Source organism: Anopheles stephensi, chromosome 2 (assembly GCF_013141755.1).
Source record: "Anopheles stephensi strain Indian chromosome 2, UCI_ANSTEP_V1.0, whole genome shotgun sequence".
Taxonomy (NCBI): Eukaryota; Metazoa; Arthropoda; class Insecta; order Diptera; family Culicidae; genus Anopheles; species Anopheles stephensi.
Window position 1 is genome coordinate 11,113,295 of NC_050202.1, and position 17,015 is coordinate 11,130,309.

Consider the following 17,015-nt stretch of genomic DNA (forward strand, 5'->3'; position numbering starts at 1 on the left):
GTGGAACGCCAAAGAAGGAACCTCTGACGAGCTCTAAGCGCTGTACTTCATGACTTCACTGTGTTGTACAGCGAATTAGACTCGCCTTGCTCCAGTGGGTTGATTAAGTAATGGGAATGACACCGGACGACCCAGTCCTGACATACTTTTATCTCTAAGCAGAATCAGTCAAAGCTTACCCGATATTCTCTTAAACCGGACACCGTTCAGCGATAGCCGGGGAAGCTTGCAGACCTCGATTTCCCACTGCACTAGCGAGTCGGTGTTCGGGTCACCGTGCACGCACAGCAGCACGAATCTAGCACGAATAGAAGAACAATAATTAGTAAAAACAAACCTGGCAACCGCAATTTTAATGCACCACATTTCCGTCGCTGCTTACCGTTCTCGCTGCTCATAATCACAATTGTTCTTGTCCAGCACGGACCGAATCTCGGCCATTATCTCGTCCGGCAGCCGGGGGGAGGTCGTCTTCATGGACCAGGTGAAGCGCAGCACACGTGGCTTTACCGGTTCCTCCGTGTTCGTACTGCACACGGGAAAGCGCGCGCCCACATACACGATACACGCACACACACACGCAAAACGGACGCAAAACGGACGCAGCAGATACGCATGGAAGGGGTTTGGTTTGAAGGGCATTGTTTTGTTTTTTTTTTCGTTTTCACCAGATGTTAATATAGTAAAATTGCATTAAAAACAGAGAGAAGAAGAGATAAAGAGAGAGAGAGAAAGAAAGAAAGAGAAAAAAGACGGTTAGAGAGGGAGAGAAAAACAATTTACGCATTATATGGGGAGGGAAAAATGGTGTTGTGTACAGTATATGGAATGCTGCTTCGAAAAGGGCACAAGCAACAAACTGAACACATTTGAAAGGAGTTTATTAATCGGGGGATAGATAATATTGTCCTTTTATTTTGCCTAATACTTTTGCTATCTTTTTTTTAATTAAATTTCAAAGTCTGATTTAATTCCCCATGTGCATGTTTTTTCTTATTTAACAAAAAAGGAATATCATATCGTTTGCATTTGTTCGCAAGATATAATATAAAGAGACATAAAATAGAGTAAATGTAACTGAAAGTGCATCATGGAATGTGGAAACACGCACAAACACACACATACACATAAACATACACGTACCAAACGGATATAAAACACAGGGTGTAGCAAATTATTCAAAAAAAAAAACAAACATACGACACAAAGACATAAAGAAAAATGGGATAAACAACATCTAGAACACTAAAACAACAAATGATAACCGAAGGGATCAATGATGCTAGTCGGCAAAACAAGGTGCCCACGAAAGGAGCACTTTTTAAAAGGACGATCAGCGGATCATGCGTACATAAACCGTACATACACATATTACACTTCGCACACCAATACGACACAACACGCAGCAACTGAATATAGTGTGCGCAACTTAATAGAAAAAAAAACCATACAACAACCAAACTAGGAATACGTGTTCTTTTGGGGACCGTTTGAGGCATATCTGCTTTGCAAAAAGAAAATCCTTCTAACTTTTATCACATCTTTCTGTGGTTTGTTGTTGCTTTAGAACTATCGTTTTAAAAGGGAAAAAGAATATTTTTTTCGGGTTTGCTGCTCCTTTGCTCAATTCCAAAGGCAAACAAAATAAAAAAAAAACAGCAAACAAAAAGAAAAGAGAGAGAGAGAGAGCGCGAGAGAAAAAGAGAGCAGGTAGGGCAACTAATATGGAAGATTGAAGACGATATATATATTTACCTAGCCGTACTTGTTGAAGTATTTGCTTGGCCATCGTTGGGCCTAAAAAAAGTAAACAGGAGAATAAAACAAAATCAAAACCAAACGACAGAGAGAGAGAGAGAGAGCGATGGTGAAAGATGGTTAGGTGTAAAGAACACAGTAACCAATAAGAGGAAAGTGCAAGAAAGGCAGGAAACAGAAAGGTGTGAAGGAAGTTAAGGAAGAAAGAGGAGAGAAAAAAGAAAAAAAAAACAAGAACAGTTAAAATGCAAATGAAAAGAAACATTAAAATAGTGAAAAGTGAGCAGAAATGAAAATAAGAAATGGAGTAAAATTAAACTTGTTAATGGAATAGCATAGAACAGCAAGAAAAACGAAAAGGAAGGAGAAAAGAAAGGAAAAGAAAGAAATAGACAGCAGGGAACAGAGGTAAGTGCTTGTTGAGAGAGAGAGAGGGAGACAGATAGAAAGTAGGTAAAAAAAAACTTATTTAGCTAAACACCTTTCGGATGGCAGCCGCAAATTGTCCCTTCGTTTCGGGCATTCCGATGATACAAAACGGAGCACAATACATAAAAAAAAGGAAGAAAACAAAATTACAGAAAAAAAACAGTTCAATAAAAAATGGTACTTTTGTCAGTGGGAAGAACAAGAAGAAGTAGAAGAAAACGCAACAATCAAACAATCAGCGTGTGCGCAAACACACACGCGCATACATGCGTTTAGCGCGCCTTAAGCGACATGCGCACACTACTAGAGTAAGGAAGATTAGGGGTGTGATTTTGGTAGTGTCATTTTGAAGGTGGTAGTATGTGATAAGTACAACAACAAAAGAAACACACAGGGTGGACATGGGTATTTTTTAGCAACAACCAGAAACCAACCATTAGCTAAAGCTGAGACCAAAACAGGTGAAGGTGAAAGTTGAACGTGTCGTCGTCGTTAGAAATGCTATGCTCAGGCTTACCATGTACAGAAGACTGTTAACTGAGTTGGTTAGAATGATTAGGATAGAAAGGAAGGGAGGAACGTCAAACACCCTAAGTAATAATTGCCCGAGCGTGTTAGAAAAGTGTCTAGAGTGTCTAAAATAAAAACAAAAAACCCTTCAAAAGCCAAACCTCGTCGGGCGCATCGTGTGCAGATAGATAGGTAGGTGAATTGTAATATCGTATACATTGTGGAGAGTGAATAAAGTAACATTCGTGCATCACTAGCTGAGCGCCAGCCGCTTGCAGTAGAGTGTGGTGCGCTGAACACTTATGGCCGTAAGCAATATTGCCTCCCCAAAACAGACACAGTCCCGTAGGCTTCTTGCAGGGTTGTATATGTTCAAATCTTCTTCTCTGCTCTTCTCTTCACCCGTACGGGGAGGGAGGTTTCGGTCCGTGTTTCTCCTCGCCTTAACACTAACCCATCAAAACCTAGTAATACCACCTGGTTGAGTGAAGAAAATTACAGGATTTCGGAGCACACCGTTCGAAAAGCATAGCAGACAGGAACCGGCACATCTCGACACTCTAATTACATATACAGGGGGCTATAATTTCTATTTACAAACATTATCTTAATCAAGTCGAAAGGGATAGTGTCGCATAGGTTTTATGCAGGTGTTATCGCTATTGTTAAGTTTGCTTTGCTTGTGTTGTGTTTGTTTTTTTTCTTCATTTTATATTTTTATTGCTAAAATGTTGCATACAATGTTTATGTGTTTTTCGCTTTGTTTTTCACTAACAGTAAGTCTTATATGGGAAAGAAAACCACACTTTTCTTTTCCTTCCCCGTCCGCATGCGCATTTTCTCTAACGCGTCGAGGTCGCAGTTGTTTTCCCCCCCCCCCCCCATCATCATCATCAGCTTGATCATCATCTTTGATCGTCCTTGTATGGGTGTGTGTGTGTTTGTATAATGTGTATTTGTGTTCGAGTAGAGGGTCTGTTCTGTAGATCGTGTTTTTTGTGTGTACTTTTCCTTCTCAAATTGCTTTTCCCTGGCTGGTTTGCTCGGTATCAAACGCATTTCATACACAGCTCCAATTACAAACAGGATTCTTGCGATCTTTCAACCCAACAACTGCCCAAGATGGACGGAGGACATTTGTTCAGGGGCAGGAATACAGGACTGTGGCCCGTAGAATCATGTTCAAGGGGGGAATACGAATGAAGGAACTCACTAATACTAAATACACATGGAAAAGTACGTACTTATACTAGAGACAAAAACGAACGGATTAAACGAATAGCTAATACTCTGAAGAAAAGGGGGAGAAAAAGGCATCCTAGGTGTTTTTCGAAATTTCTCCACACACCAATTATTGTGTGTGGGTTAAAACAAGAGCATGTTTCGAAAGGAAGAATATGGAATATGGGGAAGAAAAATTCCGCGCACGCCCTTGTACTCGCGCAAGTAATGATCATGACCCTAGAGAATAAATTAATACCTTCCCTGCCCTGCTACTGATGTGCAATTAATAGCAAATTAACTAACAGATTTTTTTATGTTCGAAGAAGCAAATTAAACTAGAACAAACGCCAAGCTAACAACAACGAACGTCGTCCTTACGACGTCTTCACACATTGGCCCGCCTCCACCGGGGATCACCACGTGTCGTCCTGCATGTTAAAAACATCTCGATTTTTGTTTCGCCCATCTTTCAAGCCGCTTTTAAAACGCACACACGCACACACGCAATACAACTAGCTTCAGTTGTGTAAAGCGGCGTCTCAGTCAGTTCCACAGCATAGTTGGAGGAGTCGTAGGGATGGACATACTTGTACCGGAAGGGAGAGATGGGGGGGCATAGGAAGGCGACGTAACGTACAGAACAACCAACTCTCTCTCTTGTGACTGTATATCTGTGTGTGTGTGTGTGTGTGTGTGTAGGTAGGTGTATCTATGTTCGTGTGCTTCCTGTCGAATGAGCGGGGGAAGTGGGAGGACGAAGGAGCCGGCTAAAGGACCGCGCGGTCGCCCCCCATGTTACACACGTGCATTTAGCTCACCGTCTGGTTCGCGATTATTTTTAATTTTGAAACTATAAAAAAGGGAAAGAGAGAGAGAGAGAAAGAGAGAGGGAGAGAGAAAGAAAAAAAACAATAGAAGATAGAAAAAAAACACAACCAATAACAACAACAAATGAGCGTAACAATTACTGTTTGGTGGAGGCAAAAGACGAAAGGGAATGAAGAAGGTGGGATTGAGGGAAAGGAACATGACCTTACCAATTAAGATAAATTTAGTTTATGATAGAGAAGGAAAAAAACGAAGGTTTGTTGAAAAAAAGAATGAAAAATTGCAAACAAAAAAATAAAAAGGGAAAAATTATAAAAGAGCAAGTACAATGCATATGGAAGTGTAGGAGAAAAACGAAAAAAATGAAGTAAAACTAAATGCAATCATTACAGACGTTAAGAGAGAGAGAGAGAAAACAAAACGAACAAAAGTATAAGAGTAATCTAATACGGCAAACAGAATCGAAACTAGTCTAATGCTTGCAAAACAAAACAGGAAAAAGGAAGGAATGTATTAAAAATTCGCCTAAATTGAGTGCAATGTTTGGCTAGAAGAAAGCGCAAGTAGTACAAGAAACGTACCAAATCATTGCCTAAAAATGGGAAACTAATTTTGTGTTTTGTTCGCATACCAGGTTAGGGAGCTACGGAAGAAGCTGGGTGAAGAATCCTTAAAAAAAGGAACATTAATAGTGTGTCGCTCGATGTTTTGAGGTGGTGTATGTGTGTGTTGAGGTATAAACAAAGTCCGCCATACTGTTCAGATAGTCCTCCATAGGTTGGCGCACGGTTTTTTTGCGCTCCATTTCGATTTCTTCTCCACTACTAAGGTATATACAATTGTTAAAACTAGATAAGAACTAATGTACAGCTACAAAAACAGCACGACGTCCACGCGTATGTCAGTGTGTGTGTCAAGGAGTCAGCCGTATAACGCCAAACCGCAGTGATCCTTGCCTAGAGGATCCAATAAGGATCCGGGGACAATCTGCCGCACTCACAGTCGATGAAGGTTAGAAGCTTCCCACCATTCTCAAGACTAGTAGCAGACTAATGCGCATGTGGATTTCGGCTATCTTTCAAAGGTTGTGATTGCTTGTGGAATGATTACGGTATTTACGCTCGATTTTTGGAGCTGGTGTTGTAAATGTGTCTTTAAAATGCCTCCCAAGGTGGCAGCTTCGTTAAACGTACACACACGCACAAAGGGGGATGAGGATGGATCACATATTACGGTTTGATAGTCTTGTTAAAAGTGACACGAAACGATGCAAACGAAACAATTTAAATTGTTCATGCGTGTATTGCATACTTTAAGGCAAATTTGATACTGTGACTAAGTGAGGTGAAATCTCTTCGATGGAAAGGAATCCGAGCGCCTTAAGGTATGCAACGTATAACGACCACTATCATCTGGATAGACTTAAAACAAAAACCTTCAACTATTCTCTCTTGCATTTGCATTGTGTTGCGTTTTAGATGCTTTTCTCAGTTTCAAACAACACTACTGCCTGTACAGGAAAATTGCATTTCAATCGCTTCACTAAATTCTTAACAATCAGTATCGCCCAATGTCCTTTTAAAAAGCACATTGCAACGAGTCAATTCCTCTCTATCCTTCGCTCCTTCTTTTCGCGCCTTTGCTTCTTTTCTTTACAAACGTTTTTTCTTTCTTCTTCCTATGTTGCTTCTGGCATATGCTTGTAGGAGACATCTGGCACACATTGTGTTTTGCTTTTAACTTCTAAAGCAAATTCTGTCCGTTTTTCTTTTACTTTTCAAATCGTACTCTGCCCTCTGTGTATCGCTTTTGCTCATAATTACAAACAACATCTCAGTCTCTACTGATTGAGCCTAGAAGTAGAGAAAAAGTAGACAAAGAGAGAAAGAGAGAGAGAGAAACGGAGACAGAGAGTGAGAGTGTGGAAGAGAAGAGAAGAGAGAGAGAGAGAGAGAGAGAGAGAAAGAAACAAATAGTATTTAACTTCTTTTGTTTTTAAAACAACACTTCTTTATCGTATCGCGTGTGTATGGCATCAAAGGTGTACAAGAGAAACAAGGGGGGGGGGGGGGAGCCGGGACGGCGGGCGGGTGATCGTAAGGTGAGGGATGGTTTGAATGATTGCACAAAACCAACGGGTGTTTATGTAGCGCGGGTACGAACATGTGAAACAGATTGCCAGCAAAGAATTTTTATCACGTATTTCGGGAACAGTAAATTCTCCTACCCGTTTTTATGCCAGTAAATTGCACCATTAAGCACTCTTTAAATTGTCTATCTTAAAGAACAACGTGGCGCAAAAATCTTCAGTCTTAAGTTACTTATTACAGAAGAAAAAACAACTATATGCGGCATACAATATAGAGCCAAAAAGAGCGATCAGAAAAAAAGGTATTATGTGGATAAAAATGGAGCTTGCATTTGGAATGATTCGGCAGCGAGCGCGGTTGTACAGTGGAGGAGCACAAGACGATAAAAGAAAATAAATACACTTCAGTTGGTTTTGAGCATAAAATCATTTTTAAACCTGCATAGGAGAGTCATGAATCGAACGATCGTATCACACATACACAGGGCCCCGCACGTTTTGGAGAAAAAAAAAACCGTGCCGAAAACCTCACAAACTTACCATGCGCGAATTGCATACGCTAGGGCGCTTCCACTAACATGTGCGCCTGAAAGTATGCAATTCGGAATAGTTTGATGCGTTTGTGAGTGTTTTAGCGAGTTAACTGTTACAGTCCGAAAGAAGAAGGAGTAGCACGATGCACAATGTGTCCAGAGGTCGCAAAGCAACAGTATTCATAAATGTCCTAAGCTTTCGCTGGTTTAAGATTAAATTTTGACTTTGTTACGAGCTCGGCAGGGAAGAGATAGGATTCAGTTTTTCGTCAGTTTTATAGTGTAACAAAAAAACAGATATTGTACTCTCATTCACTTTGAGAAAAGTTTTAACTGTGATCTGCAACTGTATACGGCCGTACACTGATCTTTGTTTTGGTCCTTTGATTTCTATTACCATCACGGTTTACTTCTATCGACAAAAATCATCAATCTCTCTCGAAAGCAACATCGAATGCGTTTAGATGATCAACCAGGAGAACTATTGGGAACTTTTCTACCGATTTACATATTAGTATTTCACAGCAACAAAACAACGATAAAAAAAAAACAGATTCAAACCAATCAATCAATCGACAGTTAAACAACATCGCATGCGATACAGCTGTGTACGGGTTTAAATTTAATTTATATCAATACTTATTGTTACAAAATTGTAAAGAAAAACCAAAAACTCAAACATCGTTAGTAAACTGCAATCCGTACACGGTGTGTAAGTTAAGAGGGAAGCTAAATGATAAACTTAAAATATTTAAGAACTCGAGATGATCGTAAAACAAAGTAAGGGAAGAAGGGGTTTGGTCCGAAAAAATTGCAAAAAGGGTATTTCTGTTTTATGAAAATTTTGTGTCATTGTGCAACGGTTTCTCATTCTATTAATTTACAATTACAAACATTTTTCTTAAATGTGATCTTCTCGCCAGAAGGATATGTAGAAGCGTGTTGTAAAACGGCCGCCCATTAGCGATGACAATAACGGACAAGTTTATGAGAAATGGAGACACATACACACACGCGCATAAATATATAACAATGCAATATGGCAGATGAGACACAGCAACGTACCAGTTGCAAAGATAGAGAATGGAGATAAGATTTATCAAAATTGAAAGCAATAAGGGAAAATTAGTAAAACATAAAACAAAATAACGAAAACAGAACATATAATAAGCCTAGCCTCACACAGATGTGCGTAAATGTGAGCGTGATGTCAAGGGACAGCGGAGCACGAACAGAGGTAGAAAGCAAATAGACAGATTACATTACACCGATTGTTTTTTAAAGAAAGGGAGAGAGAGAGAGTGAGAGTGTGTGTGGTTTTTACTTATAAATAAAAAAGGGGTTAGTCATCGAACATAAATGTCTTAAAGGTAACCGAAGAAAAAGGAGTTTGAGAGAAAAACAAAACAAGAGAACACATTTCTGTACCGTTGTTCTGGTTGGTTTCTTTAAATATCCTCCTCCATTGAATGCGATGTTTTCTTTTGTTCGTAACGTTTTATTGACAAGTTTTTTTTAATAATTTTCGCTACCTTCTTCCTAGGTTTATGCTCGTTCTACTTCTCTACTATCTATTCACTCCCTAATGATTTGTTTAAGTCGGTTAGATCCTTCCTTGTTTTCTGCCCCACTCAGCTAGCTCCGTATCATTCGCTAACTTCCTAATGCATAAAGTGTCTTAACGTTTAACCAATACGTTTCTGGGTGTATTCTCTACAACACTACAAACAAGTTTCACTTGGTTCATAAAATTGATTAGTAAGATGTCCTTTTCCCTTCCCCACCATACGCTCTCTCATACGCTCTGCCCCTAAAATCCACCCCCTCCAAGTCCGGGAGTGCTCTTCGCCTACCGATCAGACGGAACCATCACACACGGTGGACCGTTTTCAGCTGCGAATGGTAGTGTGTCAACGAGTAGTTGTGTATCCTATCAGTTCTCTAGCCCCTACTATTAGCTAATAGCCTGTCCGCACCGTAACAGTGCCTGCGTGTTGTGGTTCGCTACACATATTATTTCATCCCGGAAAAGGAACAATTTAAAAACCGAAAGCAAACGGGGGAAAAAGGAAAAAACGACTATATCGCGCAATATTGGTATAGAGCAACACACACACACACGTGACAAAACTAGCTAGTAACAATTGTGCAAAAACCGTGCATCCTATCGAACACGGTGGATGTGTGGATTTGTCTGTGCGTGTGTATGGGATGGTTCCGCGTTCGGCATACAGCTTTTCCCATCCCCTTTACTTTCCCCCGACCACCCCCGACCCGGCGCACGGTTTAGTCCTTTCCCGATGTATCCTTGAATTGGAATGCCCTAAAACTGTAAAACCGCATAACAACAACGGCAACAATAGAAACAAACCCCGTAACACACGATATAAGTGTCCGCCACGGATGGTAGCCATCGAAAACAAAAAAGTGGCACACCAAACAAATGAAAAAATAGGAGAGAGAAAAAAAGAAAGAACAAGAAGAAAAAACAAAACAAAAATGAAAAAAAAACATTAGAATCGAATTTTCCCGAGGGAACAATAGTACAGTACACACACAAACGAAAGTAAAGAGTCAGAAAAAACAAACCCCTGGTAAATGGGTTGTTTTGTTGAAAGGAAAACACAAAAACGGGACAAGAAAAGAAAAATCGAAAGAGAAAGTGAGAAAAATAGAGAGAGAATGGGGACGATAAAAAAAAATAAACACAAAACCAACTTCTAAACTGTATACTATTCTCGTGGGGGCACGCACAACGAAAACGGAAAACAAACAAACAAACAAACAAAAAATCACGTGTGTGAGAAGTAAATTCACACGCACGCACTTTGCTCTCTTTCGCTGGTGTAATACTTCCCCTCGGTGGATATTCTATCCACGCCCGCCCCTTTTAATCTATTTTGCTGCTTTCAGTGTGTACTACAACTACCTAACAATGGTTTAAAAAGCCAAAACAAGTAAACACGATCGATAGATCACACAACATAATCGCACAGCACACACACACGGCATATCTCAGAGGACAACACACGAATACAACGAGTCTCATATTAGAAGAAGTATGTATAGAGCCGAACTTGGGAGAAGGTGTTTTCGTACTTTCTTGTACCCATCTAAATAGTGTTTAACATTGTGTGAGTGTGCCTAGTCTAAATATATATTAACAAACGAATGTAACTACAGGAGGAGTTATAGAACAAGTGTAATGTTTTGTCATTTTTTTTCAAAACAGGACAACAAAAGCGGGGAACGCCAGAATAGGGATGACACAGTGAAGTGAATAAATTAAAAAAAAAACAGGACAAAAAAGCACTACCAAAACATTTAAAAAAGCAGTGAAAATGAAAATGTAAATCACTATACAAAACTAGCGAACAATGTGAATGTGAGTAATGACTAAGGAAGAGGTTAGAGACTAGAAGCGCACTATGTATTAAATACGAACAGAAAAAAAGCAGCAGTTAGCACAAGGAAGAAGGAAATGGAAAGGACAAGAAAACGGAAAATTAGAAACAACAACAATAGCAGTGTTTGTGAACAATACGGAACAAGAAAGCGAAGGAAAAACAAATAATACAATAACCGGTAAAAAGCGATAGCGTGGAAGAAGGTTGATTCCACCAAAGGTAGAAACATTAGGAAACACATTTAGGAAAGTGGATAGTGCAAGTGATCGATAGGGGGAGGAGAAAAAAGACAGAAAGAGAGAGATATAGAGAGAGAGAGAGAAGGACAAAAAGAGAGATAGTGAGAGGCGTTGAGTAGGGTGAATATTCCATTCAGCAACCTTCGTTCCCGTTGTACTACGTCTCGTTTTATTTGGCTAAAAAAAGTACGCCAAAATTTATAATAAAACAACTTTTTTTTTCCAAAATTTAAATTTTTAATTTGAAAAATCTTTTACGAGCGAGTGCCGAACGCAAAAACCGTACTCAGCGCGCCCTCGGAGAGTAAGTCACAGAACAAACATACACACATGTAAAGGCTTAAGGAAGAGATGCATACCAGAGGGGTATAAGAAAGGGGGTAGTAGAAGAACGCAGGTGTTTGAGTTCTCGCGGGAAAAAAAAGGGGGGGGTTGGGGTACTTACCGTTTGCTAAATCTGGTTGTAAGTCTTTGCAAGAAAGTCTTGCCAGAGTGGGGCGAATCACCGACATTCCCGCCCGTTCCGGCGTACACCGTGCTGTTTCGGGATCTGGTTTGTCCTGCAAGGTCGGTCGGGCGATGCACGTCGTCGCAGGTGTTGATTTTTCCGTTTGTCCGGTTAACATGAAAAGTGCGTGTAAACATTAGTATCAACGTATTATACTGAGCTTTTCTTTTTTTTCATTTGCTTCGGGAGAGAGCAGTCTACTTTAGAAAAATAACCCCATTTCCTGTTTTTTGTCCCCATACGTTTCAGTGCCCTTCCCAGCATAGAATGAATTCCAAGGTTGCATTTTTTAAATTTAAAAGTCAGTCAATTTTTTACCTTCATTGTTCATTAAATAAAATATTTTTTTTAGATAAAAAAAAATTAAACAAAACCAACCAATTGTATCCCAAAAAAAAAAAAGGATAAAACATGATACAAAAAACCTAGAATGTAAAGATTCGATACCAATACACTAGAAGCACAGTTTAAGAGCATTGTACAGGCAAGAGGTAACAACTTTTCTGAATAGAAGAAGGATAGTAAATGCACATTAAACAGGTGACAGTTTAATCATTTTCAGTCTAATAGAATTAAGGGTTTACTATATTCAACAATAGATTTATTCCGTTTAAACGTGTTGCTAGTTAGGTTTTTCGCGATAGAAATAGGAATAACACACTAGGTTTATCTAAAGAAATGCAACATCGGTGGGGGGTGTACACAGATGCAGATAGGGGTAACAGCAATTGGGGGCTTGAAACGGAAGGGAAGGCAAGAAGAAGCGAGAAGTTGGGGGGCTTTCTTTTGTAAACAGTCTCCTTTGCAGCAGGGGGGCGGTGTACGAACACACTACACACTTACCCGAATGGAAAGTCGATCGCGATGGAACATTCCTGGGAAATGCAACCGGTTGTCTGGAAGAATTAACGGCTGGTGTAAGACTATTGCGGTTCACCATGCTGCTGGGTGTGTGTTTGTGATTTGTGTGTGAGGGTCGAGGTAAGAGGTGTGTGTACGGTTGAGGGTGTGGAAGTGTTGCATATATATATTTTTATAGTAATTGGTAGAAAAATGAACGGTTGTGAAGAGGGGAGGAAGGTGAAGGATAAGAATGTATCGTCGTTTGGGAGTGTATTTTGGAGCGCGCGATTTGATTGGATGCAGCCGCGGAAGGACATTATGCACGTATGACATCGTTTGTACAAATGGCACACACACACAATTCAAGGATTTGTTTTTTACCACGAAACCAAACGGTCACGAGGGTGCAGAGTAGGTGTGTCGGTGTTGAGGGAGAGTTGTAATTAAAAAAAAGTTTGAACGGTAAGCATATTCGCAGACAACATCATGGTTGGACGTCAGCACAAAAAAAAAGGCACCGTCGGCCCCAGATTGGAAGATTATTTGTCGAACCGGAAGTGAAATACGGGACACAACACGGTACACACACACGCACACACACGACACAACAACGGTCACAGGTATCGATTGGCCGATACACATTAACGGGAACGTATCGGGGGAGGGGGTAAACATGAAAAGAAAAAAGAAAATAAATGAAAACATGAAATAATCGTATACGAAGAAAAGAAAAAATACAATTTGGGATGCCAACAATCACATCAGAATGTGGAGCAGGAATCAAACCAAACACGAAACGCAAACGAACGAACGAAACTGAACGAAAAATAACAAATTCGAAACAAGAAGAAGCAGCCGCACAATGACCGTTGGCTGGTGAGCAGAAACCGGAAAAACATTGAAAACACGCATATGAATTGTGGTGGAAATGGGATGGAGAAGGTGTGATGCAATGCTGCTTCTCACATTGCAGCACGGTACACAGAGGTCCTGCACGGGAATAGACAGGATCTTCTGAAAGCAGCGAGTGAACAGCATAACTTGCTGTGGACTTCTTGTTGGACGGTTCGTAGAATGGAATGATGGAGGACTGTGTGTGTGTCTGTGATGGAGGAGAGTGGAAGGAACTCGTTCATAACGAACAACATTACATACTGATAATGTGTACTGATAGATGACATAGATAGACACCAGATGTACAAACAGTTCTAGCATGCAGAAGAACAACAACTTCTATACGGTGAGGTATATGTATATGGTAGACGACTAGACGACTTAGCATAAAACAAATGATAGTACTAATCGATGCAAGCGCATTCACACGTCACTATACTGGAAAGCCTTGAAGGTGGTTTGAGCTCAAAATTGATCGCGTTTGGTCAGCGATACGAACGACCGACGATGACCGACGGATGGACGGACGAACGCCCCGTCTATAAATAGTTCATAAGGTGGACTTGCTAGACGACGACGATAGTGGTAATTTTGGTGCCGCGGTCCGCCGTACGTCATCGTCTTGGAGTTGCCCGCCCAAGGAATCGATTAGCAGCTCTAGCGACGCTATTCATAGCTTGCATGTCAAACGACGATCCCCTCTTGGCGACTAAGTAAGGTCCTCCCGGACGCAAGGACAGGCACACGAACCGACCTCAATTATAGTAGTGATGACGTGTGTGAATACGTAAAGCACTTTCGTACAGTTCATTAATGCATGTAAATGATACTATTTCTAGCACGCAGATCAAACCGATGGATGGATAAAGTCTTCCTCTTGATTTTTTTTTTCGTAGGAAGACATCCTTGACGCAATCGGATATCGCTACTACAATCGCATGCAACAAAAACATATTCCATACGGGAAGCGAAGCGAACACCATCGAACAATCAATCGACTTAGTAGACGGTTGAAAAACGCCAAGAAATTTTTTGGATAAAAGTACAAAACGAAAGGAGAAATAGCGTGTAGCAAAGAGCAGATGAGCAACAAGCAGCAAATTAACTAGTAATGCCAGAGCGAAAAAGAGAGCCATAGAGGGAAACAAAAAAAAAAAAACAATCCAAACAGTGGACACAGCAGAGAGTGTATCGAATCGAGAAGTGAAGAAGCAGAGAGTAACTAGACAGGTAACGCGCGCATAGACAGTAAGACGAAAAACACGAAACAAGAAAACTATGACGATTGAAAGTAGATAGAACAAGGGCAAAATTAACTAACGAAAAACTAAACGTTCGAGATGTGATAATAATACAAGTTGAAGCAAGAAAGAGATAAGACAAAACAAAAAAAAGGCACAATGAAACAATTATTCAAACAAAAAAACCGAAACACAACGGAATGGCATTGAAGAGAAGAAAAAAAAAACCGAACGAAATATAAATATATACGTTATCCCAAAATAGTAAATTCACCCAACGGAATTTTGAAGTTTTGTGGGAAGTAGTGACTCACCGAAAACGTTGTGTGTGTCGGGATGGTGTGGTGTGTGTACATATACCCGGGGCGTGCGGAGCACGTGTACGAGCAAGATTCAACATTCCACCGTGTATCAGCGGTTGGTGTGGTAACGTTTTTTTTTTGTTGGCGAGAAATGTGCCCCACAAACGTGATATGTTCCGCACGGCGTCGGGCACCATTATAGGGGTGGGGGTATGGGTGGTCCCCGTGAAGGACAAAACAACCCGGGCAACCCCCAAACCCGTGGGCCGGATTTTGACCGGAGCCGGTTGCGGTCGGAGGGTTTTTTTTTTTGTTTGTTAAGAATTGTTATTCCGAAACGGGCATGATTGTTGAGAAAGAGATAGAGAGACGGTTCGGTTAAGTTTTAGGATGGAAAAAAGAGAAAGAGATACAATGATAAGAAACACGTAGTCTTTCAATTCAATTTGGGGTTTGTTTGGAGAGGGATAATTTGGAACTCAAATACAAAACCAAATAACCAAACACGATGGACAATATTTTTTAAAAAAAGGTACTGAAAAATGAATAATGAAATTGGATAAGAAGCAGTCCAATTGATTGGGGTCTAGGATGACCTAAGCCGACTTAAAATTTTCATAATTACCAACTTAAGCCATCATAAACCCCAGAAAACAGCAGGAATGAGGCTCATGAAACGTAGCGAAACTTTAATAGCGCAAACGAAGGAACAACTACTTTGCGCCACTTGGCATGTTGAGTATAGAGACGGAAACACACACACGCACACACAGAGGAACACTTCCGCAGAACGTACACAGTTCGAGAAAGTGTTTGCAGACAAAAAAAAAAGAAACTCAGAAAAGGATGATCCAAATCCAAAAAACCAAAGAGATAGTAGAGAAATGGAAAGCACAAGATGATAACGCGCAGACATACACACACACAAACATAATTCGAAATTCGAATTTTCGCCATTTTCGCAGGCCAAGTATGAATGGATGAATGATAAAGGTAGGAGGTATATGTATACGGTAATATGGGAGAGGAAAGTCAATAGAATGGCGGGGGTACGTTTTCGTTTGAGGTTATGCAAAATGATGAAAACAAATGTTTAAAAAAAGATTGTTTCAAAAGTAAACACACGCTTCGATGATGATGATAATGAACCGAAATCCATCATGTGAATGAATAAAACTGAAAAGCACATTTTAATTTGAAGAAAAACGCATGTAAAAGACTCGAGAAGGCACCCCACCCCCCAGGAATCTTTTGTGTGCAGCACTGAAGGTCTGTCATTTTTATTGCACACTGTGATTGCTGTATTGATTAAAACTCGTTTGATAATAACATCGTGCAATGTTCCTTAATACTGTTACTAGATAGGTAACAAGTATCACTCGAAGCAATGTTCCGTTACCGTCCGAGAACGCCATGCAACTTATATTGAGTATGGCGGATTGCATACATTTAGGCGTGCACCGTATAGTGACGAATAAATGTTCAGAGGGGGGAGGTGGTTCTTCTCGAGTCTTTTTTTTCCAAAACACAAAACTAAACCGAAAACTGATCCATTGATTCGGTAGTAGTGTAAAAGAAAGTAGAAAACACAAAAAAACATCGTTTAGGGCGCGTTTTCGAGTCAAGTCAGCGAAAAACGGGCAAACAACAACAGCAATGAGAAGAGAAAAAAAAAATTATACAAAAACGAAAAACCGAAAAGTAAACAAAAACAAAAACAACCAAACAACAACTCTAGAGAGAGAGAGAGAGAGAGAAAGAGAGAGAACATTGTGTTTTATACCTTTGTCTGAGGGGATCGTTCGTGGCGGCACTATTGGTAGTACTGTCGGCGGACGGACCGGGACTGGAGACGGATGCACTCTTGACATGTCCCTTACCGGTGCCGCCACCGCCGCCTACTCCACCTCCAACGCTACCACCACCGTTGCCACCGGTACCACCACCCACGTTAACACCACCACTGCCGGCAGTAGTGCTGCCAGTAGTAGTGGTGGTGGTGGTGTTGGTGGTGGTGTTGCCACCGCTGCCGGTAGTGCTTCCGGTTGTGGCCCCGGTATTAGCTCCCGTGCCGGTGGTATTAGCGGTGCCACCACTGTTGGCAATCCCGCCACCACCCATACCCACCGCACCACTTGTAGCCGCCGATGCTGCTGTATTGCCACGGTTGAATTCGGGTATTGGTGCGACGAAACTGTTGCTACTAAGAA

At 40.7% G+C, this 17,015-nt stretch overlaps 1 protein-coding gene across 20 annotated transcripts in view; it reads right to left on the bottom strand.

Moving 5' to 3' along the window:
* Positions 1–17,015, bottom strand: part of LOC118503919 (MAP/microtubule affinity-regulating kinase 3) — a 58,071-nt gene that overhangs the window by 4,313 nt on the left and 36,743 nt on the right. For 6 of the 20 annotated variants that reach the window (XM_036037727.1, XM_036037725.1, XM_036037731.1 and 3 more), the window contains exons 12-18: positions 16,589–17,008; positions 12,369–12,469; positions 11,463–11,577; positions 2,240–2,266; positions 1,756–1,797; positions 383–529; positions 180–298 (exon numbers count right to left, since the gene is read on the bottom strand). In XM_036037727.1, the coding sequence (XP_035893620.1) occupies positions 180–298; positions 383–529; positions 1,756–1,797; positions 2,240–2,266; positions 11,463–11,577; positions 12,369–12,469; positions 16,589–17,008 (971 nt within the window). Of the gene's footprint in view, positions 1–179; positions 299–382; positions 530–1,755; positions 1,798–2,239; positions 2,267–3,382; positions 4,772–5,507; positions 6,603–8,836; positions 9,701–11,462; positions 11,578–12,368; positions 12,470–14,206; positions 14,590–16,588; positions 17,009–17,015 lie in introns of those variants that run through there. The other 14 variants (XM_036037745.1, XM_036037741.1, XM_036037742.1 and 11 more) reach the window with 12 other exon arrangements.